The sequence below is a fragment of the Aplidium turbinatum genome, chromosome 9 (assembly GCF_918807975.1).
Source record: "Aplidium turbinatum chromosome 9, kaAplTurb1.1, whole genome shotgun sequence".
In the NCBI taxonomy this organism is placed as follows: Eukaryota; Metazoa; Chordata; class Ascidiacea; order Aplousobranchia; family Polyclinidae; genus Aplidium; species Aplidium turbinatum.
Genome location: NC_137480.1, coordinates 6,079,416 through 6,104,298, shown reverse-complemented (window position 1 = coordinate 6,104,298; position 24,883 = coordinate 6,079,416). Strand labels below are relative to the sequence as shown.

General features: G+C 37.2%; 2 protein-coding genes across 3 annotated transcripts in view; both read left to right on the top strand.

Moving 5' to 3' along the window:
- LOC145777497 (bone morphogenetic protein 1-like) overlaps positions 1-1,297 on the top strand; it is a 42,797-nt gene extending 41,500 nt beyond the window's left edge. Inside the window, exons 4-5 of the mRNA XM_082588879.1 lie at positions 649-793; positions 1,164-1,297. Of these exons, the coding sequence (XP_082445005.1) occupies positions 649-793; positions 1,164-1,297 (279 nt within the window). The remainder of the gene's footprint in view (positions 1-648; positions 794-1,163) is intronic.
- Positions 1,298-6,906: 5,609 nt separating this feature from the next.
- Positions 6,907-24,883, top strand: part of LOC145777139 (uncharacterized) — a 66,139-nt gene continuing 48,162 nt past the window's right edge. Inside the window, exons 1-5 of one of the 2 annotated variants that reach the window (XM_082588436.1) lie at positions 6,907-6,942; positions 21,051-21,096; positions 21,693-21,886; positions 22,270-22,426; positions 23,455-23,495. The gene's annotated coding sequence lies outside the window, so the exon portion shown is untranslated. Of the gene's footprint in view, positions 6,943-21,050; positions 21,097-21,692; positions 21,887-22,269; positions 22,427-22,868; positions 22,943-23,454; positions 23,496-24,883 lie in introns of those variants that run through there. The other variant, XM_082588437.1, reaches the window with a different exon arrangement.

Sequence of the window (24,883 nt, the reverse complement as noted above, 5' to 3'; positions counted from 1 at the left end):
TTGGATTGTGGTGATGAATTAGTGGTGGTCAGCTTGGAAAAATGGTTTCAAAAATTGGTTTCTTTCATTCTGGCAATTTTTATTTTCCAGTTTATTTCCAACACCACTTACTGTATATCCACAATTCTAATTTTATAAAAAGGCGATTTTAAGTCCTCCAATATTCTTTAGATCTGGACAAACGTCACGTCTCAATTCAGTAGGTAGTTATACATCGTCAGAAATCAAAAGCGCATTACATTTACCAAGCGAAACTGTCATAAACGTTTTTCGTGGTTTTCTCGAAATCACCGTAAGTGGATGTAAGTGGTTTTGGAAATAAGCTCTTCATATACATATGTGAAATCAATTTTGGTAAAGAGGTCACTTTTTTTAACCATTGACAGATAAAACCAAGCAGGCATTTAACATAATACATTAACTTCACAGTGTAGATTCTAACGATCTGTTTTAGCCTGATGCTGCGAGTTCGTTGTGGCAATATCGAATTGCACTAGCTTTCGGAACAAGTTCCCTAGTCATGTGCTATGACAAATAGTGTTGAAGTCAGTGAGTTGTTCTTTAATGTGGCTCTTGTGAGCCACATTAAGGGATTGGATTGCTAACCAACTAAGTGAGAAGTTATTACATTTTTTACTTATTTCACAGGTATATGAAGATCCAGATTCTGCAGTGAAATTGAGTGGAAATGAAATTGCACCAACAACGTTTCATTCAATGCATGGAATTCTAGAAGTGCGGTTTTTATCTAATAATTTTAACCAAAAGCGTGGATTTAAGGCATTTTTCACCGGTAAGCAAACATAACTTCTACCAAATTTTAAACGCAATAAAAATAAACTCTAAGAAACTTTGTACCTTTACAAACTCGTAACTTGCTTTTTATTACTAAACACACAACAAATATTATGGTAACGGACCGATCGGTTAACCACTGTCTTGTGTCGTCGTTGATGAAAACTATGAAAACCAAAGCCAATGGAAGCTATGGGGATGAAAGCAAGTACCTCTACATAGAGGTCTCCGCAAGTGTAACAACTTCAAAAATTAAACTTGCTTTTACTGGCACTATACAATCATTACGAGGAAGAACGACCACTGGAATGGCGCTCCCAGTCAAAGCGTAGCAACTTTGTCCGGGCGAACATCATCAGTTGTTGTAGGTGAAGGAGTGACCATTCTGCAACTAAATGTTGAATGCACCACCAACGCTAAACTGAACATCATCACCAAGCTTGCCCACAGCAACGATGCAGCAGTGATCATTATCCAGATAAAACCATTGCTTGATCCTTGAAAAACCTAAAATTCCACTATCTGACCTTGCTGCCTATACCCTCAGCAACAAGCATGGAATAGCAACATTCGTTAAAAGAAGATCTTTACCAGACATTTCATGCAACATCACCAGTAGTTGGTGATCTTGAATGGATTGCAGTACAAATACAGGGTACATTGGTTGTGAATGTTTAAATCCTCCAAGTTCCCCTAAGTAGACTTTTTTGACATCATTGCAGTATTATCATTCCCTGCACCTTGCATATATGCAGAAAATTTGTACTGGTCACATTAATTGGTACTATTGTAATAGCACTGATGGTGAAACTCCAATGTCTAAATGAATGGGCCTTTAAAAGTGATGTTCTTGTATATAACCCTTAAGACCCAGACAGTTTTTTTTTATCTGGATGTTGAAATATAGGAAGGTAAAAGTACGCATTCTGCCTAGGCTAGGCAAACCTATAATCATAGAACATAGAAAACATAGAAACAATTCCTAGGTCTCGTCACAGACCCTCTACATAGTCTAAAATTTTTCTTGTACCGATCGTGCAATTTCCACCAACTAAACCTAATATACTCTCGAACTTTAAGAAGGCCGCAGAAGGACTCAATTCTCAGAAACCACAAGTAAACTAGCTCATCGGCACTTCCTCCATCCAATCGTAGCCTACAGACGTCAATGCCCACTATGCAGCCTTCACAAACATGGTTCACCATGCAAAAAAGGCAATTCATGGTGGTCAACACCAGGAATGCATACCATGTTAGGATGAATCTTGTCAAACTTTGTACAATGTACAAAGTTTGTACAAATGTACAGCAACTGAAGACTTCTAAGAAGTCTCTGAACACATTCTAACATTAAACAATTATTAAATAATTATTATTAATAATTATTAAATAATTATTATTACAATTATTATTAAATAATTATTATATATTAAAACATTGGACTTCTAAGAAGTGTCTGAAAGCCTGATGCAGCACCTTAACACCGCCTAAAGCGATGGATTGAGACAGACGAAGCTACAGACTTTTTCTACTCCAGTCGAAAAGCATGGAACACAATCAACTACCTGACAAAAAAAGGTTCTAGAACTTCATCGAAATGTTCTGTAATACCTAACGTAATTTCATTGTATCGCAGGTTGTGGAAAATAGATGGCACCAACAAATAGACCGCAAATTTTAATGTAGGTCAACTCTCCAGCCTCACATCAGAAAGGTGAAAGATTGACTCACACAACTACGAACTAAATATTTGAAGCCATAAAGTTGTTGAAAGCAGGAAAGTTTTCAAGACAAGAACTGATCCAGCCCAAATTCATAAAAAAAAAATTAAATCAGAAATTTACGAAAGAAAACTATCAATTTGTCAAAAATTTTTTACTTTTGCTGGATGGGTAACCTAATGATCCCTAAGTTCTGGCGAAAAGCATTGGCTGTTGCAGTCTCTAAAGCAAAGAAAACGCGACCGACCCAAAAAGTTATCGCCATATCTCCCTGTTGAGTGTGCCAATCAAGTTACTGAAGTGCACCGTCAAATTGAACCCGTTATTGACTACAAACTCCCACCAGTGTAGGCGGGATCCAAGAGAGGAAGATTAACTTTGACCAAGTAACTTTGCTAACACAAAATATCGAAGATAGATTTGAGGCCAACGTAATGTCAGGAGCTATTTTCCTCAATCTCACTGCGGCATTCGATACTGTCTGGCACAGAGGGATTACTTACAAACTTTTGCAGATAATCCCAGACTCACATACTGTATGAATACGTTTTTTCAAACTCATCTCTAACTGTAGTTTATTTAAAACCAGTGACGAAAGAAAAGCTGACTAAGTCATGTGAGAAATAAAGTTCCACAGCGACCTCTTCTTGTCCCAATGTTTTTTAACATCTATATCTATAACCTTCCAAATACTTCCTCAAACGAATTTAAATTTGCAAAAGACTTGGCCTTTCTCTATTCACATCACAAATGGGAAATAGTACAAAATACCTTGACCAAGGATATAGACATTCTAGCTTCCTATCAGGGATATCTATAGAAGGGGATGCGAAGGCTCGCAGCGATTGCCTTATTCTGATAACACTACCAGGCGGTAGTTTGTAACGCGTGAAACATGTAGTTCTTTTCAAAATTGCAGAAAGTTTTGTAGTGCGCTGGTACAGTATGCTACAGAAGACAGTTTGCAAATATTATGTAGAGCATATTTAAAGAATACTTGTTTGGAAAGACAGTTGAAAAGTTACCAGTGAGCTGTTTTTCTTAACAAAGCCTTGGAAGTAGGCTAGGTGTAAAGCAAGTATGCACGTAGTTGAATTAACAAGTGACCATGAGCGTGCAATGAATATCCATGCCTGATGCTAATAGCGTAATGCAGGTTATCATAACACGATTTATTAAACTACTATCGGTGCCAATTGTCATTTTAAGATAAACAATGATTATTTACAAAAGAGAAGCCCTTCTAGTACTGTCAGACGTATTAAAAACCTTCGTATCCCCTTCTTTAGATATCCCTGCTTCTTATGTGCACCAATGGCGGCTCAAGCTTATTGAATGATCATCGTTCTCTAACATACTACAAACACTAAGAACACTAACGCGGAAAAGTGTCAACTCGCATTACACTTTTAAAAGGTCGGTGGCACAAAGTGGGGATACTAGACCTTCAGTAGCGAGAACAAGTGCTTTAACGTCAGTTTACGCATACTGCAGAATACTGTAATTAATGCAGAAGTTCCCATAATGACCTTGTCAATGTCTCAACCAACAATTGCCTGCAAACTGTCACCTGATGCCTTCGATCAATTCCAATTGACAGTTTTCCTGTCCTTGCAGGTATTGGGCCAGCTACACTGCGGCGTCAGCGTGCACCTCTTTCCCTCAAAATCAAAAAAGCCATTTGTAGGCGCTACACACAACTTTTTGGCAGTCTTTGGTTGGTGCCCGGGCAAACAGTGGAAATGTGGAGTGGCATGAAACATAGTCAGGCAGTACATCTCCACTGTGTCAAATGATCAGATCTCTATCTCAAAGTCACTTGTCATGTCCTATTCAGACTTGCTCCATCAAGGTGTAACCACCTGCTTAATGGTGGTGGATGCTTTGGTGACGTGTTGCTTTGAGATTTGGCAGAGAGTGTTCCGTGCAAATTTGGAAAGATGCAGACGCAGCCCACATTATCAAGGATTTCTTGCTACACAAACCTTTTCATAGTGACTGTAGAGGGCCTATTTTACATTGGCGATGACACCAAACAGCGACTAACCGACAGGTGCTCTGGTATATAGCGACAAACAGAGAACCATCATCTTTTTATGAGCCTCAGAAATTAACCAAAAACACACACAAATAATTAACCTATGTGAATCAATTTATTACAAGAATATGAAACGAGCGAGATTAACTTGTCGCTAATAAAAGAGATTGTCTTACAGGTACGCAACGTCAAAAGTTTTTGAAAATTGATTTTCTCCATGTTTTTTTTTATTCTTGAATATATTTAGATTTTTTTAAAACAGTGTCGTATCTCCAGTAGCAGCTTCTTTAATACTTGAGATATATTCTTCTCAAAAATGTAGTCGAATAGTCTAAAACTACTTGATGTTTAAAATATGTTTTACTCAAGACCTTGATGTTACAATAGTTTTCATTAGTGATGAACTGTTTATTTGCCTTTTCCTTTTGGCTTATCTGATTTAGTTTTGTAATAATAATCAAATTTTGATATTTGGATCATTTGTTTGCCTAATGCCTATGTCTTGCATATTATGAAAACTTTACAGTAGATAAACCTTTTATTTCTTAATGACTTTTGTTACTTTTTTAGAAGTTGCTGGTGAGTACAGATGAGAAGTTTTGCTTACGACATACAGCACTCATATAAGAACCTTGCTGAATCCCACGTGTTTCTGTATCTGGATCTTTCTATCTTCTTCGTCTGTGGTGCTGAGTCACGAGCTGGTTTGATAGTTGCACGAAACGACCCAGGTCGAAGCTTGATCAAAGCAAATGACTTTGTATAGGCTAAAGTGAAAGTTAATAGTGGGAGTCAGCTAAGACTTCGTTCTATGAACAGTTTACTCCTCAAATTGGGACCAGATCTGGCCCCCGTCATATTTCCTTTGATTACTAGAAGCACGGTAACGCCATGCACTACAGTAGGCTGCATTGCAGAACTATAGGCTAATTTCAATAACTAGTCTTTCAAAACCCGTTTGCTGAATTCAAGAAAATCAAGAAATCCCAGCAGAATTGCGCATGCGTCTTTATTTTTGTTTGTATGAGCCTTTTTCATTTTTTGCATATTGTATGAGTTTGAAAATCGGCCAAATTAAAAAGGCGAAAATGGCCAGGTTATGCTACAAATGCGTTTATTGAATGATAGGTAAAATTTTGAATTTATTAAACTAAAAATTGCATAATTTTTATGTTAATTTAAACACTTGTGCTTCAGAAGTGCCCCTCCCCAGTCAAACGAGTCACGCTACACTATTGGTGTAGTTTATTGAAAATATCAATTTATTAAAAATAAAAACACAAACCATAATGCGCTTGGGAATAAATTAACCGCATTGACATTTGTTTACCACAAAGTTTGTTTTGTCACTGGGCTGGCTTCATGTTTTATTAAGACGTTCTGCAGAGATATTAACAAGATGAGATTGTCAAAAGCTAAGTCGAGACAATTGCTGTTGTTTTGTTTTATACTTGTCTGAAAATTTTGTTACAATTATTACGTTGCTCTTAATTTAACATCTAATATCATTATTGCAAGAAGTCAGCTGTTGACTTATTTAAACTAAATTAACTCCTGCGACAATGACCAGTGTCATATTGTTTTTCACTTCCCAGTCAACATAATCTGTCGTTTCACCTTGATACGTTGAATCAATGTAAAAATGAAAGGTTTTGTTGACTGGGTTGGCCTGTTTTAATTTTGCTTTGTTTAGCAACAAAACTTGCACTTGAAAATGTGATGAGAGTCAATAAACTTTTACATTTTGTCAAAGTTTTGCTAAAGCTTGAGCTTTTAATATTATTATTTATTTTTTTTTGAACTGATTTGTTTTTTCCCAGTAAACTGCGGCTTCAACGCCATCGCAAACAACGATTCACAAGCTCTTACACCACCTGGTTGGCCAGAACCATATGAACATGAATTGCTTTGTTTGTGGACTCTGACAGCTCAAGATGGTTTCAAAATTAAACTTGTGATTGACTTTCTGAACATCAACGACGATCAAGATTCATTTACGGTAAACAAATAATCTTTTATGTGATACAAGGTAAAAGAAAACGTGACATCGTGACATTGCAATGTTTATTGCAATGTTTAATTGTTTAATCTAGATTATCTTCACTTTAATGCGAGCAAAAATATGTTGACTTCAAAACTTTCGTTCTTTGTTGTAATTATTGCAAAAATAGCAGCTACCAAAAAAGAATATATTTTTTTTTTAATTTTATGCAAAACATAATTAGATTTTTGATTTACAGATCTATCGTACAGTTTCTGAATCAGATCTTCGCCTTCAATCATTTTCACAGCCGCGTATTTATTATTCGTCTAACACCATTCTCAAAATAGAGTTTTACTCTCCCAGCAACCTTGAAAAACAAAGAGGATTTAATGCTTCGTTTACAAGTGATGAATTTGTTAGATTAGTCTAGTTAGACTCTAGTAGTATGTGAATGTTTTAGTTTTTTTGTGTTCGTTTTTTCTGTCAATGATCTACGCAGCATAATCTAATGATAAATTTAGAAAGGTAACGAATGGACATAATCTTTGAAAATTTTGAAAATTTCAGCATTGTTAGACAAGTGCCAATTTTCTGTAATTAGTGGCTTGGAGCTTCAAATGTTTGATATCTAAATTTGTTATATTCGCGTGAAATTAGTAGTTTTAGGCTATAAAAGTTATGGCTGAAGATATTTTGGACAGAAACAAAATGCAGTGTAACTTTAGTGTACCAATTCTCATGAAAACTGGTGGAATGTTATAAAAGTTAAGGTTAACGTTATTTTGTTCAGAAACAATATGAAGCGTAGCTCGCTTACAACAAAAAGCAGTGTTTTGTGTTCGTTGCATTCTTATGAACTTTGTCCGAGCGTTCACTCGGTACACTCAGTCAAGTAGTTTCTTCCTTAATCTAGAGATTCAAACATATAAATAGGATTATAAAAGACTTTTCGAAAAGCAAATATTTAAAAAAGCCTTTTTGCAATAATGATTTGTTTTTTGCGATGATAACACAAGACAACAATTTTTTGTTTATCTGTCTCATTCAGTGTTGCTATGATGTTTTTGTGGTCACCGATGCCAAATTTGGTGCTAGTTTCTTTCAAGTGTCAATGGTTTGGAAGACATTTTTGAAAAAAGTTTTCACTGATATTTGAAAATTAGTTAAAATATTATGCATTAATTGAAATTATAATTTTGTTTAAAGTGCTGTTTAATATTATACAACTTGCTTAAGTCATTTATTGACTTATTCCTTTTCATCACTCGTTAGATGACTGTGGAAAGCTGCAAACTTGCAACGTGGAAATTTTCAACACGTAATAGGTTGAAATTTTGGCTGTTAAAAGTTTACAACCGGCCACAATTTTTGGAGAGTCGGGCTAGTGGCTAAGTGTTTGTTATTTATTGTTTAGTCAGCCGTTAAAGGTTAGGACGTTAGTGACGAGTGGAGTTTGCAGTGTACAGTTGATAGGGTTGGCATGTTTTTAGATGGTTTAATTTGGTAAGAAAAAGTAGGAGAGAAAATGAAGCGCGCAGTGACCCAAGCTGGATGGTTTAAGAAACTAAAATGTACGTTCTGTTTAAATGAAAGATTGCAAATATGTATGTGAAGATTTCAAAATGATTGCTTTCCTGTTGAGTTTGCAAGCCGGCTACACCAAACATTCTTGTTTTCTTTGTTTGTGGAATAAAAGAGCAGATGAGCAGCACTAAATAAAAGGCTGGTCACTACGCAAAGAACTCACCACAGGCTTCCACAATGTCGAGAACGTACCTCTCATTGAATGAAGTAAAGTATTCCTTCTACCTTCACAAGGGTGCATCAAACCCGCCTCAAGAAAAAATTTTCTCATGGCGGTATATTAAAGTTGTAAGTTACTACCCTAAGAAAAAATCAATTGAGTAAAATATAACCAAATTTGGATGAACTCTACCGGGTCCACATCGAGCTTCAAAAAACGAAAAATAGGGTTACTCCCCATGAAAACAGCCAATATGAAGATATCTCCAATACGATACCTTTCAGATTTTGCAGAAAAGTTGTCATGCTATGTTTTAGGCTACAAACGAAAGAATCCCTAGTTTTAGATCAATATCTCAAAGGGTTTGTCCATGGCGCCATTTGAATTTCGAGTACCACCCTCGTTTTTTACTTGTGGGAGTAACGTATAGCATTTTTTGCCACTTTGGGGGCCCCACAACTTCTATTGTAAATGCAATGGAAAACTAAAATTTGCTATGCTAGATCATTACAAAATATACTACATAGATCTACTATAAAAAACAATATTTCTTAAAACATGGTTATTAGGTGGGTCACCAAAATCCTAATATTTTGCTTGTAAAGGAGTTCTTTTTTTCAATTTTAGAATGCTTCTGACAAATCAGAATATTCGTCTAAACCTCAAGTTTGAGAATTGTGGTGTCATTAACAGAGATCTTATAAGGGTTTGAAAACTCTATCAGGCAGAAATTACCCTTATGTTTAGAGCTCAAAATGACCATGTGGGCATTTTATGGTGATATGGTCGTCCAACTGCCTGTTGCAGAGTAACACAAGACTAAAGTATTTTATTCACAGATAAACGATCATGGATACTTTCATCCTTGTCACCCAACACTACAAGGAGCACATCTACATGATAAGCAAGATATACAGTACATTTCTTTGAAGTACCTTAGCCTAATAGCAACCTCCGAAACATTATTTCTCGAATACCACATCGCTCGTTCAACAATATTAAAAAAGTTCGTTGATCCATCAGTAGACATAATGTTGATAGGCCTAGTCTTGCCTGATTTAAAACCAGCTGGAAAACAATCTTTATTGCTTATTCTGCTAATGTAGGCTACTCAAAGCAAATGATGGCTTTCTTGTGACGTATAAAAACAAAGTGTTAGCCACCCAAGAGTCAAAAACTATAAATGGTTTAATCCGCTCCGATAGCTCAACTGGTTAGCGCGTAACTTCGTGAACGAAGAATCTTCAAGATCAAGCGGTGCTGGTTCGATTCAGAGTTTGCGCTTGAGCAACTCATTCTAAGGACTGCTCTCCATTCAGCGGCAACTAGTAGATGGAATAATTTCTCGGCAACAACACTTCAACCATCGGAAACTTCACTTTGTCAATCTCGGTAAACCGGCCCTGCGTCAAATACCTCTACAAGTATGCACAACTACCAGGAATAACCTGTCAAGGCTTTGTCAGTCCGAAGATAAAGATTTAAAACCAACCATCAACCTACTTTGTTTTTATACGTCACAAGAAAGCCCATCATTTGCTTTGAATTGCCTACATTAGTAGAATATGACATCCCGCGCACTGCGTTACTCAAGCGCCTGGCAGGCTCCAGCTGGGAGCAAGCGCTGACACTTTGCCTATAGCAGCCTTAGCCCTTATCTACTCTTCAGCAGAGTACTGTGCACCTGTTTGGTGCCGCAGTGCTCACTGCCATTACATCGACACTGTCATAAACAACGCCTTGTGCACAGTGACCGGATGCCTGCCTCCCACACAATTAGACAATCTTCCCATTCTCGCTGGCATCTAACCTACTGAGCTTTGTCGTGATGAAGCCACTCTGTCTCTTGACCGACAGGCACCGGAGCCTAACCGTCTGCTCCACCACAAGATCTCTGCTCAACCATGCACCAATGGGGAATGGCCTCTTCCTTCTCTTGTGAATGTGGTGCCGAGGAACAAATCGCAGACCACATCATCAATGACTTTTACCATCTTCAAGCCACCTAACGGAGTGGAAAGTCTGCGAGTCATGGTTGATGAAACCAACAACTGACTGCTCTCTAGTAGCCTTCCAATGTAGTCCGAGAACATCGTGAATCTGAAGTGGTAAAAGGATAGACCCTCGCCCCAGACTCCCAGAGGCTCACATGACCACGAACAGAATATGTAATAAAGTTTGTTTTACAGCTGGTTTTAAATCAAGCCAGACTAGGCCCACTAATTATAATGTTCTTCCTTTACTAACCAGTACCTTTGCTTGCTTAGAGTTTTTTAATAATGTAAAATCCGTTTCCATGCGCGGAAGTAACATAAATACACAACGGTTCATGCAATATCAATATGAAAATATAAATGAAGGGACTCATGAATAATACAATCCTCCCTAAGTTGTAGATTTGGATTAAGGGGTATGCTTTTTATATATCGAGTACGATAATTTATGGTTGTCACAATTTTCCAGTCTGATGGTAACAACACGTTGCTTACTCGAATTACAGTTTTTCACAGAACAAGAATTAATCAAATATGCTTGTCATCAATCTACACAAGGGTCATTTGCCACTGGTTTGAAGAATGAAGACTTTCTTGTGACCACATGAGATCCTCTTTTTTGCAGTTATCATGAAACCATTTATGTTAGTCACTTAGTAAGGATGCAATCCATAAGGGAGTCATAGGCGTAGCCGGGGGGGCGAAAGGGGCCATGCCCCCCCAAATTTTCAAAGTTTGGATTCCGAAGTTGAGCCTTTGGTTAAAAATATAATAAAAGTTGTAGAAATTTATAACATTTTCCGAGACATCTGGCTATTAACACCCCCAAGGACTTGTTTAAGAGTAGACACACAGAAATTAAGACACCAATAAATTTTGCAAATCGTAAATCGCGCAAAATTTACGCGATTTACGTTTCTTTTAACTAATTTGTGGAAGCAATTTCAGAATGGCTTACTCTGTTATGTTTTTGTGTAGTTATTGAGTTTTTGTGCAGCTGAGTTTTTGGTGTTCTCTAATTTTAGCCGCTGTTTTTGCCCGTTTGTATGTAAGAGCTACCTTTAATAAGTTAATATCTGTTTATCTGCTAATAAATTTAATACAAATATTACCCTAAAAGTGTTTTCAGAAAGCGCTATAATCCATTATTTGAGTGTAATTTTGCAAAAATTTTCCGGAGAAGCATGCCCCGGACCCCCCTAGAATACACGTGCCTTCTGCACGCTTTAACCCCCCATCACTTTTATTGCTTCCCTTGCTCAACCCACCAGGATACGCCACTGCACATCACGTGGCGATGTCTTTAATCAAACACTTTGTCATTTTCTCCAATTCATCAAATATTGGGGCCCCCAAAAAAAAATTTTCTGGCTACGCCAATGAAAGGGAGTGATAGTTTACTTTCTTTTTTAACTTTTAACAAAACCAAGTCACCAATTAAAATATCACATTTTTTAGCATGTGTACGTTTGTCTGCATAGTTTTTCAGTTTGCATTTTGCACGAGTATCTTTCTCTCTCAACGATTGATCATTTACAGTAGTTCGAGCTTGAGGAATAGTAATAGTAGTTTTCCAGCCAAACAAGAGTTCTGCGGGTCTTGTTCTGGTTGTGCACTGTGCAGTGTGGCGTAGCTCGATAATTTCTCAAAAAGTTATTCAAGTCAGATTGCCATATGAATTGTGTTGAACATTTGAAATGCGAACAGATTTGTTAAGTGTTTTCATGAAGCGTTCAGCTTCGCTGTTGCTTTTCGGCCACAAGGGAGTTATCTTTCGATGTTTTAAACCTAAACGTTGGGCAAATTGCTTAAAATTGTAACTATTGAATGGCGGGCCATTATCTGATTTAAGCACAAGTGAAAGGACACAGAAAATTTTGTCAACTACCGGTATCACAGATGAAGCTTTGGTAGAATTGACAATTTCTACAACAGGAAATCGCGAATACTCATCGACAATGACTAGCAAGTATTTACCAGTATTATAATGTCCAGAAAAATCAATACACAGTTCATTCCATGGTGAGTTAGGTAATGGTGACTTTTTAATGGTTCGACAGTGTTCTTGACAGTTGCAGCTTGGAAATAAATGCACTTTTTAACAGCATTTTCAACAGTTTTGTCAATGCCAGGAAACCAAACTTTTGTGGAATCAATGCTTTTATTTTTAGGATGCCTTCATGTCCTTGGTGTGCAAGAGTTACGGCTTGTTCTTCTAACACTCGCGGCATAACGATTTTGTTCTGTTTAAGAATTTAATCTGAGTTTGTCAATGTCAGCTCGTTCCTGATAGGAATATATGGCTTGATGTCTTGATCTGGGTTTTTCATAGCAGATTTCCACATGCGTTACCTTTGATGATGATGATGATGATTTTCTGCATTGTGTGGTCACCTTTGACTGTATTTGTGAAATCATCAACTGTCATTGCTGATGGAATTGCTGATTGAGAATTGAAGTTCAGATATTGTTCAGTCGCATCACACAATGGAGTGGAGCGTGTGCTAATCACGGGATGTCGAGACATGTAGTCAGCAGTGTTGTCTTTTCCCAGTTTATACGTCACTGTCACGATTTCTTTCCATCTCTTACCAGGAAAGAGATTTGGAAAGGTTCAATGACGTAATTTAATAGGTTATAACCGAAAAGCAGTCAATCAAATGTTGAATAGTTCTACTAGTGAAATGATAATGAAAATTTTTGAAGGACTTTAGCAAATAGTTCAGCACTTCCAGCAACACATCAAAGTAATAGTAACAGTGAACAGCAATAGATTACAACGCTTAGAACTATTAATCGAGTTTAACGTAATCCACTCACAGCTTCTCATACGATTCTAATTTCAATCAGAAATTATATTAGCATCAACTTTGCTTTACTCGTATTCAATAACTTCAACTCTCGATCAACAATAATCTTTGCGTCTTTTGCCAACTACCACTACTACAATAATGATCTCTCATGATAATTACGCAAATTCCCACCACTATTTATAGCAGGTTGTTTGGTCTAGTAACTTCGAGATGGTTACGTAATGTTAAAGAATTCGTTGTTCTGTCAATTTGCATTACACGTAAACATCTTTATGACGGCATGAACCCTGCTCCCGGCAACACATGAGAAGCAAGCAAAAGAAGATTCCAGATTTACACGTAGGGTAGAATGTTCTAGAAATACCTCACGTAATAAAGATTTCGCAATCAAAGATTCACTGGTGAACATCATTATGACGTCATGACAAACGACATTTGGCAATTGTGAAAAACGAAAGAATACTCCAGGTTTGCATGTTACAGAATGTTCTGGAAGTACGTTACATAATAAAGTTTTCTCAATCAAAGGTTACTACAAGACAGTACCGGTAACCGATAATAACATATAGCATAAGAATTCCACAATAAAAACAACACGTTCGGTCAAGATACAAATCAGCCCGTCGCGAGGCTTTGCACATTGATTGTGACAGTCACCACAAAATTATAGGGTTGTAATCTTAAATTCCAACGTTCAATTCTTGCTGGAAGCTTGGATGATACATTTCTGAATATGAGTTTTAATGGCTTGTGATCTGTAATCAAATTGAAGGGTTTTAGCATTCCATATACATACAGATGAAAATATTCACAGCCCCAAACAATTGCTAGTGTTCTCTCTTAGTGTGATAATACTTTTGTTCGACACGGGTGAGAACTCTACTTGCATATGCAACAATCCGTGCAGGTTGATTAACATTGCTACGTTGAGTGAGAATGGCTCCAAGTCCTACGGGACTGGCATCTACAATATGCTCTGTTTCTTTGTTCAGGTCAAAGTATGTTAAGACTTCATTCCCTGTCAGGCTGTCTTTGAGTGCTTGTATTGCTTCATCATGCACAGCAGTCCATTTCCACTCTGTGTTCACTGTTCTGATGTGTGAACTCTCGCAACGGTTAAGTGATTGTTGAAAAGTTTCTGATTAACCTTGCACAATAGTTTGCTAAGCCCAGTAGACTTCGCAGCATTCTTTATAGCATTTATTTTGGTGTCTTGTGCAAAAATGCCTTTGTCAGAAAATGTGTATCCATAAAATTCCAGTTTTGTTTTGTTAAATTAACATTTTTTTTTGTTCAGAGTGAGATTTTTTTCTCGCAATGGTTGCAATAAAGCATCAAGATTCTTGTTGTGGTCTGCTTCAGTCTTTCCATAGACCAGACATGTGCAACCAGTGGCCCGCGGGCCGCACTGCGCCCGCCAAGTTATTCCGTGCGGCCCGCGTGGTGCTGAGCAAAATGTTAAAAGTTCATACTAGCCATCACTATTTGATGCAGTTTACATCAAAGCAATGGAAATTTTCGCATTTTGTGCACAAAAATATTGCGCTTTGTGATGCAAGTTCAGTTCAGTTTATTCTTTTGCTGGCGATAAACAAACAAAAAGTGCATACAAATTGAGTGTCTATCAGCACAACAGGATGGCAACGAAAGACCTGTAAGGTGATCAATATCAGCTGCCACCCTAGTCTGGTGTAGGTAACACAGTAATAAAAAAACAAACAACAAAAAATATATAATCACACTAAAAAAAACAAAAAAAACAAGAATGATGCGTTGCGTAATTTAGCAATCCGAAATTTACATTACCACTTAGAAAAAGCTGTGTGGCATTGTACAGTACCGTAGTTGATTCTTGATGGAGTTGTTGGTGCTACATAGATAGCCTACTGTTAGTCTACGATTTGGTGAACTTTTATAAAAACTATGTTAGGGGGAAGCATCAGAATCTTGTCGACCATGCCTTAATAACCATTTCGCTTTTTGGAAGCACATGTTGCTGCGAGCAATTTTTCTCTAAGATGAAATATTGCATGACTAACATTTGAAAAGTCAACTTCGAGTTGCTTGTAGTTCTGTGAAAGCAAATATTCCAAAAGTTTGCAAAGATCTGCAACAGCAAAAATCACATTAATCTGTGATTAAATACGCTTGACTGAATTTATTTTCCTCATCTTCCATCAACAATTATTCACAGTTTTTTAATAAACTTTGCACAAGTGTGTCGTGGACTGCATTAAATCTATTTCTTAACTACATAAACTGCTTTCAAAGGAAAGTAGCTTTATGATACTAATTTTTTCTGAAAAAATCATCTGGCCCGCATTATCATTCAAAATTGTGTATTTAGCCCTCCAGTGAAAAAGGTTGCACATGCCTGCCATAGACAATGACGTCATCGCTAATGTTGAGTGTACCGGGTAAGCCATCGAGTGCTTACTGAGTGGATTTTTGAAAGAGTTCAGCTGCTGAACTCACATCAAAGTTTAAACGTTTGTAGCGATATAACCCATTATGAGTGGAAAATGTTGTTATGTATCTGCTGTCATCATCCAACTCAATTTGGTGATATCTTTTGTTCAGATCAAGCTTTGAAAACATTTGGCTCCATTTAGTGCATAAATAAGGTCATCCACAGTTGTGTACGTGTGTCTTTCACGATGTATAGCCTTGTTTGTCATTCTCATGTAGGCCTACACACAGATTCTTACTTCTTCTGGGTTGTTTGGTTTTGGTGGTGTGACAATGGGGGATACCCAAGGTGTTGGACCATTGGCTTTTTCAATTACAGCATGGTCTTCTAAGTGTTTCAATTCTGTGTTGACTTTTTTTCGAATGTGAATTGGTATTCGCCTGTGTGGGATAGCTATAGGTATCACTGATTTGTCAATGTGGAGTTTGGCTTTGATGTTCTTGAGTTTTCCTATGTCTTGAAAAGTGAAAACGGTCAGCATACTTGTTGATGATGCTAATGGTAGCCTACCAGGAACAGTTTGATTGATCATGTGCAGCAGGTTTAGATTAACAGCGCTGTTGTAGCTCGACAAACAGCCATGTGATCATTCCACTACATGAAGTGTGGCATAAGTTGATTTATTTTTTGTCATTGGCTTGCAAAAACCATATGTAAAAATTTAACATTGGTTTTGAAAAGTTTGCATTGTATTTTCTTAAAGTTTTCTTCATCAATGAGATTAGCTGATGATCCAGAATCAAGCAAAAACTTGGTGTTTTGCCATTGATGTTTAGATTTGCAGTAACATTCGTTTCTGAATTTATTTTACATACATAAGAAATTTCTTCATTAGAATCTGAAATGTCATTAGTGCTTTGCTGTTCAGATGTAGCCTAGTTCTAACATTTTCTTGATATTGTTTTTGTTTAGAAGCAGCATTTTTCAAAATGATTTAGTTTTCCACAATTTCTGCAAGTCTTTCGAAATGCAAGGCATGACTGCCTTCCCTTAGCATGAGGATAACTGCCATTGCAAAAATAGCACTTGCTGATGCTTGGTGACTGTCTGAGTTGTGTTGGCCTAGTAGGTTTTGCCTTGAATGGATGTTGCTAATTTGTTGAAAGTTTGTGCATTTTGTTAATCGATTGTGATTGACTGTGAGCCTGTTGTTCAAGATGTTCTATCTGTTGTCGTGAAGTTTCAAGGTTTTTCTTTTCCTATTTCAAGCAGATTTGATAGATTCAGATTTTTTGCTTCTAGAGCTCTGGTGCGCAGTTTTTTGTCAGAAGTTTTGCTGATGATTTGCCTTTTTCTTTGTCAATTTCGCCACTAAAATCACAAATTCGTGCCTTTTTTCTAAGTCTGGCGTAAAACTGATTGATGGTTTCATCTGGCAGTTGTGCCATTTCACGAAATTGCAACACTCCATAGTCAATGTTTATCTGAGCCTTAAAGTAGTTACTGATGGCTTGTTTGGCAGCCTCATACAGTAATTATTTTCATTACCAGTGTTTGGCTGTTCGACATTTTTATAACATTGCCTTTCTCCTGCATAGTGGAGTAGTTAATGCTCGTTTGATTTTATCTTCTATAATTTTATTGAAAATGAAGAAGTTTTCTAAGCGACAAACTCACTTGTTTCACTGTAGTCCAGTTGATGAGGGATCACCCTCTTCAAAAGATGGGAATACTTGCGAAAAACCAGACACCTTGCTGTCTTACGTTGATATGTTTCCGTGGTTTCTGATTCTCTACTCGTCGTCAGTTATAATGTTCTGCTTTTACTAACTAGTACCTTTGCATGCCTACAGTTTTTTAATAATGTAAAATCCGTTTCCATCCGCTGAAGCAACATAAATACACAACGGTTCATGCAATATCAATATGAGAATATAAATGAAGGGACTCATGAATACTACATTGATGGATCAACGAACTGTTTTAATGTTGTTGAACGGTTAATGTTAAGTTAATTAGGCTAAGGTTCTTCAAAGAAATGCATATCTTGCTCATCATGTAGATGTGCTCCTTGTAAAGCTGGGTGAGAAGGATGAAAATGTCTATGGTCGTCTAGCTGTGAATAAAATACTTTAGTCTTGTGTTACTACACAACAGGCAGTTGGACGACCACATGGTCATTTAGAGCTCTTAAGATAGGGGTCTTCTTTTATCGAGTCTTCTAAATTTGGTTGATACACCACAAATCGACACATTCTTGTGCGACGGAGTTGTACAATGTACATTGAAAGGTCTCACTTGCTGCATTGCTGCACTGGGTGGTAAGCTGGGAGAACATAAGAAGATGGTCCGCTGTTTGGGGCTTGGTACGACACATACATGTAACTGGGCCCGTATAAAAGCCAGACTTTACCATTGCAGATTTTGTACGGCCAACACCGGTTCGGAGTCGATTCAAGGTTTTCCACTTTGTCCACGGGCGTTTGATCCTGGTGTAATAGACTCTGATGGTAGAATCTTCATTTTCGCCTGTGATGGGTCATTTTTGAATTGTTGTTTCCATGGCTTAAGTCGTATTTCTTTTTTGTTGGGATTAGTGGCTGAATGTGTGCTAGGAAGCTTTTTCTTGATTTCAACCTTGTCTGAGCAGAAGTTTGTCCATAGAGAGGGTGTCTTTCATCACATGTTCGCTTTAGCCTTTCAGTTTTACTGTTAACATCTCTTCTAATGTGTCGTGGTACACTACCAGCAAAAAACATGAAACTAGCCTTTCTTTTCATTTGCCGGCTACGCCAATTGTATTAATAAACGCATTTCGATTTTAAAGCATCGTCATTTTCGAAATCTTTAGACGTTGCTTTGGTAGCAATGCTCTTGTCCAATTTGCTTTCGTATGAGACACTTGTTGAAAATTCAAGGCATGGAGTAAAAAGTCTGGTCAGGTCTGTGCGGGAACTCTCTACACTGCTAATTTTTTTTTTATCAACAAAATTGTGCTGTATTTTGCAGCATTTAGTTCTCTTAACATAGGGGTCTTCTTTTATCGAGTCTTTTAAATTTGGTTGATATAGCCTACACCACAGATCAATACATTCTTTTGCGATAGAGTTGTACATTGAAAGGTCTCACTTGCTGCATTGCTGCACTGGGTGGTAAGCTGGGGGCATACAAGAAGATGGTCCGCTGTTTGGGGCTTGGTACGACAGATACATGTAACTGGGCCCGTATAGTAGCCAGACTTTACCATTGCAGATTTTGTAGGGCCAACACCGGTTCGGAGTCGATTTAAGGTTTTCCACTTTGCCCACGGGCGTTTGATCCTGGTGGAATGGACTCTGATGGTAGAATCTTTATTTTCGCCTGTGATAGGTCATTTTTGAATTGTTGTTTTCATTGCGTTTTGTTTCTTTTTTGTTGGGATTAGTGGCTGAATGTGTGTTAGTAAACTTTTTCTTGATTTCAACCGTGTCTATGCAGAAGTTTGTCCATAAAGAGGGTGTCTTTCATCACATGTTCGCTTTAGCCTTTCAGCTTTACTGTTAACATCTCTTCTAATGTGTGGCGGTACACTACCAGCAAGCAAGTAAAGTTTGTTGGTATTAGTAATCTTCAGACATCCAGTAATAAGGCAACAAGAATAGTTGAGTTTTGTTGACTGACAGGACCTGTTCCAAACAGGGCATGCATATTTTACCTTGGAGTAGGACAGAGTCAATGCAGTTATTCTGATGGTTTGTGGGTTAGTGCCTCATCCAGATTTGGTAAGCTTCCTCAAGATGTTGTTTCTGGTGTTAATAGGGGTAAAAAAGAGTCATTTTTACTTGATATGGCTTTCAGACGCTCGTAAGATCTCTGTTAATGGCACCACATCTCTCAAACTTGATTTGACAGAACGAAAGTTTCCAAGTACTACAAATAATCATGTTTTAGACGAATATTCTGATTGTTTCGGGTGTCAGAAGCATTCAAAACTTGAAAAATAAAACACCTTTACGGGCAAAATATTAGGATTTTCGTGACCCACCTAATAACCATGCATCAAGAAATGAGCTAGTATAGCAAATTTTAGTTTTCCATTGCATTTACAGTAGAAGTTGTGGGGCCACTAAAATGGCAAAAATGGCTAGACAATATTCCTACAAGTTAAAACCGAGGGTGGTACTCGAAATTCAAATGGCAGCCATGGACAAACCCTTAGAGATATTGATCTAAAACTTGGGATTCTTTCGTTAGTAGCCTAAGACATAGTATGACAACTTTTCAGCAAAATCGGAAAGATATCATATTGGAGATATTTTCATATTGGCTGTTTTCATGTGGAAAAAGCCTATTTTTCGTTTTTTCAAGATCGATGTGGACCCGGTAGAGTTTATCCAAATTTGTAATATTTTACAGAATTGATTTTTTCTAAAGATAATACAAATTTAGTATATTGCTATGAGAAAAATTTTTCATGAGGCGGGTTCGATGCACCCAAACCTTCACATATAAAACTTGGGCTTGCTAAACAGCTGTAAAAGCATTGGGTACAGCCAGTTGTGTCTCAACACATCCGCTCAATGTTTCCAAACCTTTCTGAAGCTAAAGTATATGGGTGGGATGTTTGTTGGGCCCCAGGTTAAGAAAATATTGGAATCAAAACAACTTGACGCATCTATAACTGTTTTGGAAAGAAATGCATGGCAAGCTTTTTGAATGACAGTAAAAGGATTTCTTGGTAACGATAGAAGGGAAGACCACCTTATGGTGGTGTACCAAAAGCTTAGATGCCGCATGCCCTTATTGTACTATTTGCATTCTCATTTGGACTTTATTCGCGATAACTTGGGCGATGTAACCGATTAGCATTGTACACGGTTTCATCAAAACATTTTAATTATGGAAAAATGCTACCAATAAAGGTGGGATAAAATCGTAATGGGAAATTACATTTGGAGTTTGATACGGGAGGTTGACACAACATACAAACGAATCACTCTGTCCAATGTGCATTTTTAATTAGATATCCATACTGTTTGTCTTACTATGTTTTTATTGTGTGGTTTTTAGATGTGGTACACAATTTTTACGCCATGCCAGAGCTATTTGTAATAAATATTAACTTGAAGTCATCAAATTTGTGACAGAACCATTGACATTACAAAAATTGTAATGCCATTTTTGAAATCAGTGACCTAAAAAACATACAAAGACACTCTTAAATTATGATCAACAAAAAACTATTGTCCAGTGCAATTCGTATAAGCTATATAGAACACAATGGAACTAGTTTTAAACAATGCCGTCGTGTGCACACTCCACTGGCGACTTTGCAGGGCAGACAAATTTAAAGTTAGTTTTGAACAATATCTTGTAAACCAATCCTCAGCTAACATTTGTTGTTTTATGCTGGTCCACGGTTTTACACAATTGCTACTTGTTTTTTTGACACAGCTATATAATAAGTCTATCTACATTTTTATTTAAGAGCAGCTAATGTTCATACCTACCTGTTGAAAAAATTTTGATAGAATATTTTCATTATTTTGCATTTTAAATTTTTGTTTTTCAGGTCTCCCACGTGAGTGCATTGAAAGCATGAAACAAACAACATATCGGTTTGTGTAGTAGGTCTAGAAGTATTGTGATCAACGGAAGTTTCTTTTGCGTTCCATCTAATTCTGAATTAAAGTCCGGTTATTTTTGGCAGTGATTCTTAAAATATGATTCGTGGCGTCTTAGTGCGTCGTTTAAGATTTTATGAAGCGTCGCTTAATGATTCGACTTTCTATTTAAAAAATACACAAAACAGAAAATTTCATACCAACAAAAAACTCTCTTTACATTTGTTATCTGCACAAATACCCGTGGCCATGTGTTTACAGCCTCATTCGTTGCTGGCATACAATAGCAGGCTGTTGACTTTAGCCTATTTCTGGAAAAAAATCCTTTCTAAAGTTTTTGCAGCCAGACGAAATAAAACTGTCACGATTTATCTTGTTTCACTTATAAAGAAACCCAGTGACATAGCTGTTAGGCATAGTCACTTGGTTGTTTTTCCAGTGAACAAGAAGTGGTATTCGCCTTGTTGCCTGATCAGTCTTACAACCAATATGAAAATGTGTTTGTGCTGCTTTAAATTGTTTACCGTACAGTAACCTATATGTGTGTACTTGTGTGCTGTATCACAGTTCGACGTGTTTGTTACTTTCAGCAAGTTGCGTCTTTCATGCTACAGCGGAATCTACACCACAACTTTTATCATGTCCTTCACAGCTGGATCAATATTTTCACTTCAGAAACTGGTTTTGTGTTTTGACAGCTCCTGTTGGATTTCACGTTAAACTGACAATTGAGCAGTTATACGTTCATGATGATGATTATGATGATTTTATTAATGCGTTTGTTGTAAGTACTGCAGAGGTGTACATATGCTAGAGTTTTAGAGTATGTAGGAGCCTGAGTCTAGGTTTTCGGCCAGAGTCGGAGTGGAGCCGGAGTCAAAATTCTTGCCAAAAACAGGACCCGGATTGTCTGATTTTTTGCCAGTTGATATATTTCACATGCAAATATTTACGTTGTAGGATGGTGCACTTGTTAAATTATACAAATTAAACTATACAAAAAACTATACTTAAATGCGCCAAATATCAACAAGTAGTGCTTAATAAAACTTAAATGCAGATACCGATTATTTTCAAGTGAAACCTGTTTGAGCATTATCATAAAAGTGTTGTCATCCACTTTAAAAAAAAAAAATTACCTTGTCTTCACTTTTCTCAACTAACCAGGTAGATAGAGGGAGAAAGCCCGAAATAAGGATCGGAGAAACTCCTGGGTGGCCGAAAACGTTCTATTCTTTGGCAAGAACTCTTAAAATTCACTTTGATCTAGGTTTGGTTTCTTATTCCGGAAAAACCCTCAATCTGTTACAAGCAACTTATACAAGTAAATCGTATACTTAAAAATACTATAATGTAAAACTAATGTCTGAGCAAATTATTTGTCAATTCATTTGCTCAGATGGAAGCGACCGACTTTGTGCACAAAAAATTCTCAAGATCAAGCGACCCTGGTTCGTTTCTCGGGTGTGCACATGAAATTTGCTAACAATAACATTGAAATTAACTTGAATAAGTTACTTGAACCTACTGTATAAAAAAGGTAAACAATTTATGCATGCTTTTTATTTTTTATTGTGGTTAGAAGGATTTTGATCACAGGAAGTTATGAAAGATACAGTATACAGTACTTGAGCATAAACTTTGCAATAATATACCACGGCCTACGAGAACACGGTCGAATTTGTTGCTATGTAGGAAAATTTTTATGTGTCTTAGTTGTTACAATTATAGCCATAACAACCTGTCGTTTTCTTATTTCCAGAAATTAAAAAAGCAGTACTGTACAGTATAAGTGTATATGCACCTGAACAGATTTCTGCCGTGATTAGCCGGAGATTAGGTATGTACGATTGTACGTTGAGTACAATTCACGCAATAACAATGTAATATGTAAAACGTTCTAACTGCACCCTTGAGTGTAGTCTCGTCACTTGGTATCCTACCACTCTTGGTGCAATTACTTATTCACTTTAAAATATCAAAGACTTTTGTGGATTCTACGTTATAAGCTGTTCATCTGATGTGCAATTTTCTTTAAATATAAGTTTGTTTGGTTTTTTGCCAAGTTAAAATTTGCAGGTAAAATATGATTATTGGTGACAGGTCCTGCAATGCAAAAAACTAACAATTGCATGATGAGACCACCTCCAGGATGCAGTTGGAAAGTCTTGCATACAGTACATCATTAATGAGTAAATTGTGCTCAATGTAGCCTACATACCTAATCTCAAGCTAAACACGCCAAAAATATGTTCATGTAAAATATATTGATCATACATTATTGTTACAAGCAAATTTGTGAAGAATTACACCGCAGCATTATAAATAACTTCAATACTTTTTGTTTTTCAGGAGTGAATTGTGAGTATTCAACTTAACAATGAGACTATAAAGTAAGTTAGCCAAAAATTGTAAGTAGAGCAATTTAATATTCTGGGCGATTTTGGAACATTAATGTTTTTCCTCTTCAATTCAATAATCATTTTATTACGGTATTCCATTTTTCTATCAAATGAAACTGAAGTGATTTTTGTCTGGAATTTAAATGATTAGGCTACCGCAAAACCTCCAAATACAGTTTATTTAGAAATAAATCATTTCCAATAGCCAGCCAGAGACCTGTTTGAGGCTGCTGAATTTGGTAAGTCAGAAGGGATCGAATCGGCAAGAGTGGAAATGACTTGTTGGCTGTCTTCCACAAGTTTTCGCTTCCTGGCAGAGCTAAAGAAACTTGTAATTTTGTTCATTTCTAACCTAAACTCACTACTTCTACCGGAAAAATATTAGATGTATCAAAGAAATTTTGTAGTGCGCTGCGAAATTATACACATACATAAATAAATTTGGATCAGTGATGTAACGTTGACCCTTTAGGACACAAGACACGGTCAATACTGCAAGGAAGTTAGTCAACGTACTAGTAAAAACTCGTCGGCTAACAACACATACTCGTCCAGCATTGAAAGTTTTATAAGAAGCCGAAGCCAAGTCGTAAAACTTTCGACACTGGAAAATATATAGCTCAAAGACTTTGTTCTAAGGTTCAAGACTTTGACGGCACAGAACTTCCATGGTGACTTCTGTGGGGATCTTGACCAATAGGTCGCGGAACAAGATTGTTGGTTGGTTTTGAATCTTTATCATCGGACTGACAAAGCCTTGATAGGTTATTGCTGGTAGTTTTTCTTACTTATAGAATGTAGAGACTTTTGACGCAGGGCTGGTTTGCGAGATTAGCAGAGTGAAGTTTTCCGATTGTTGAAGTGTTGTTGCCGGGGAAGTATTCCATTCACTAGGTGCCGCTGCATGGAGAGAACTCCTGAAATGCATTGCTCAAGCGCATACTTCGAGAGTCGAACCAGCGCCGCGTGATCTTGAGCCGGGCGCGTAACCACTGAGCTAATGGGACGGACTGTTCTTATTGCTAATCTTTCCAGTTGGTACCATGACTGCTCAGACATAGCCCAATAGGCTGCCATTAAATAGGGCAAGGCATACTAAGAGTGGTGCTAAGCAGCTGGAAACAGTCAGTAATAAATGTGAAAAAATACAGGAAAAACTAATTGTGACGTACAGTAATTAGGTGGCTCAATAAAATATCGGAGTGTAAACGTCAAGGTGTGGCGCTAAAACAGTTTGCGCTAAGACAGGTGTGGCGCTAAGACAAGCTGCCTCAAGGTTGCACATTTGCACAATAACGGATCAGATGAATGATACAAATTACAAACACCATCTTAACGCTAGTCTGAACAGGGCAAACCTTAGGGCAAAGCTTCCGGAG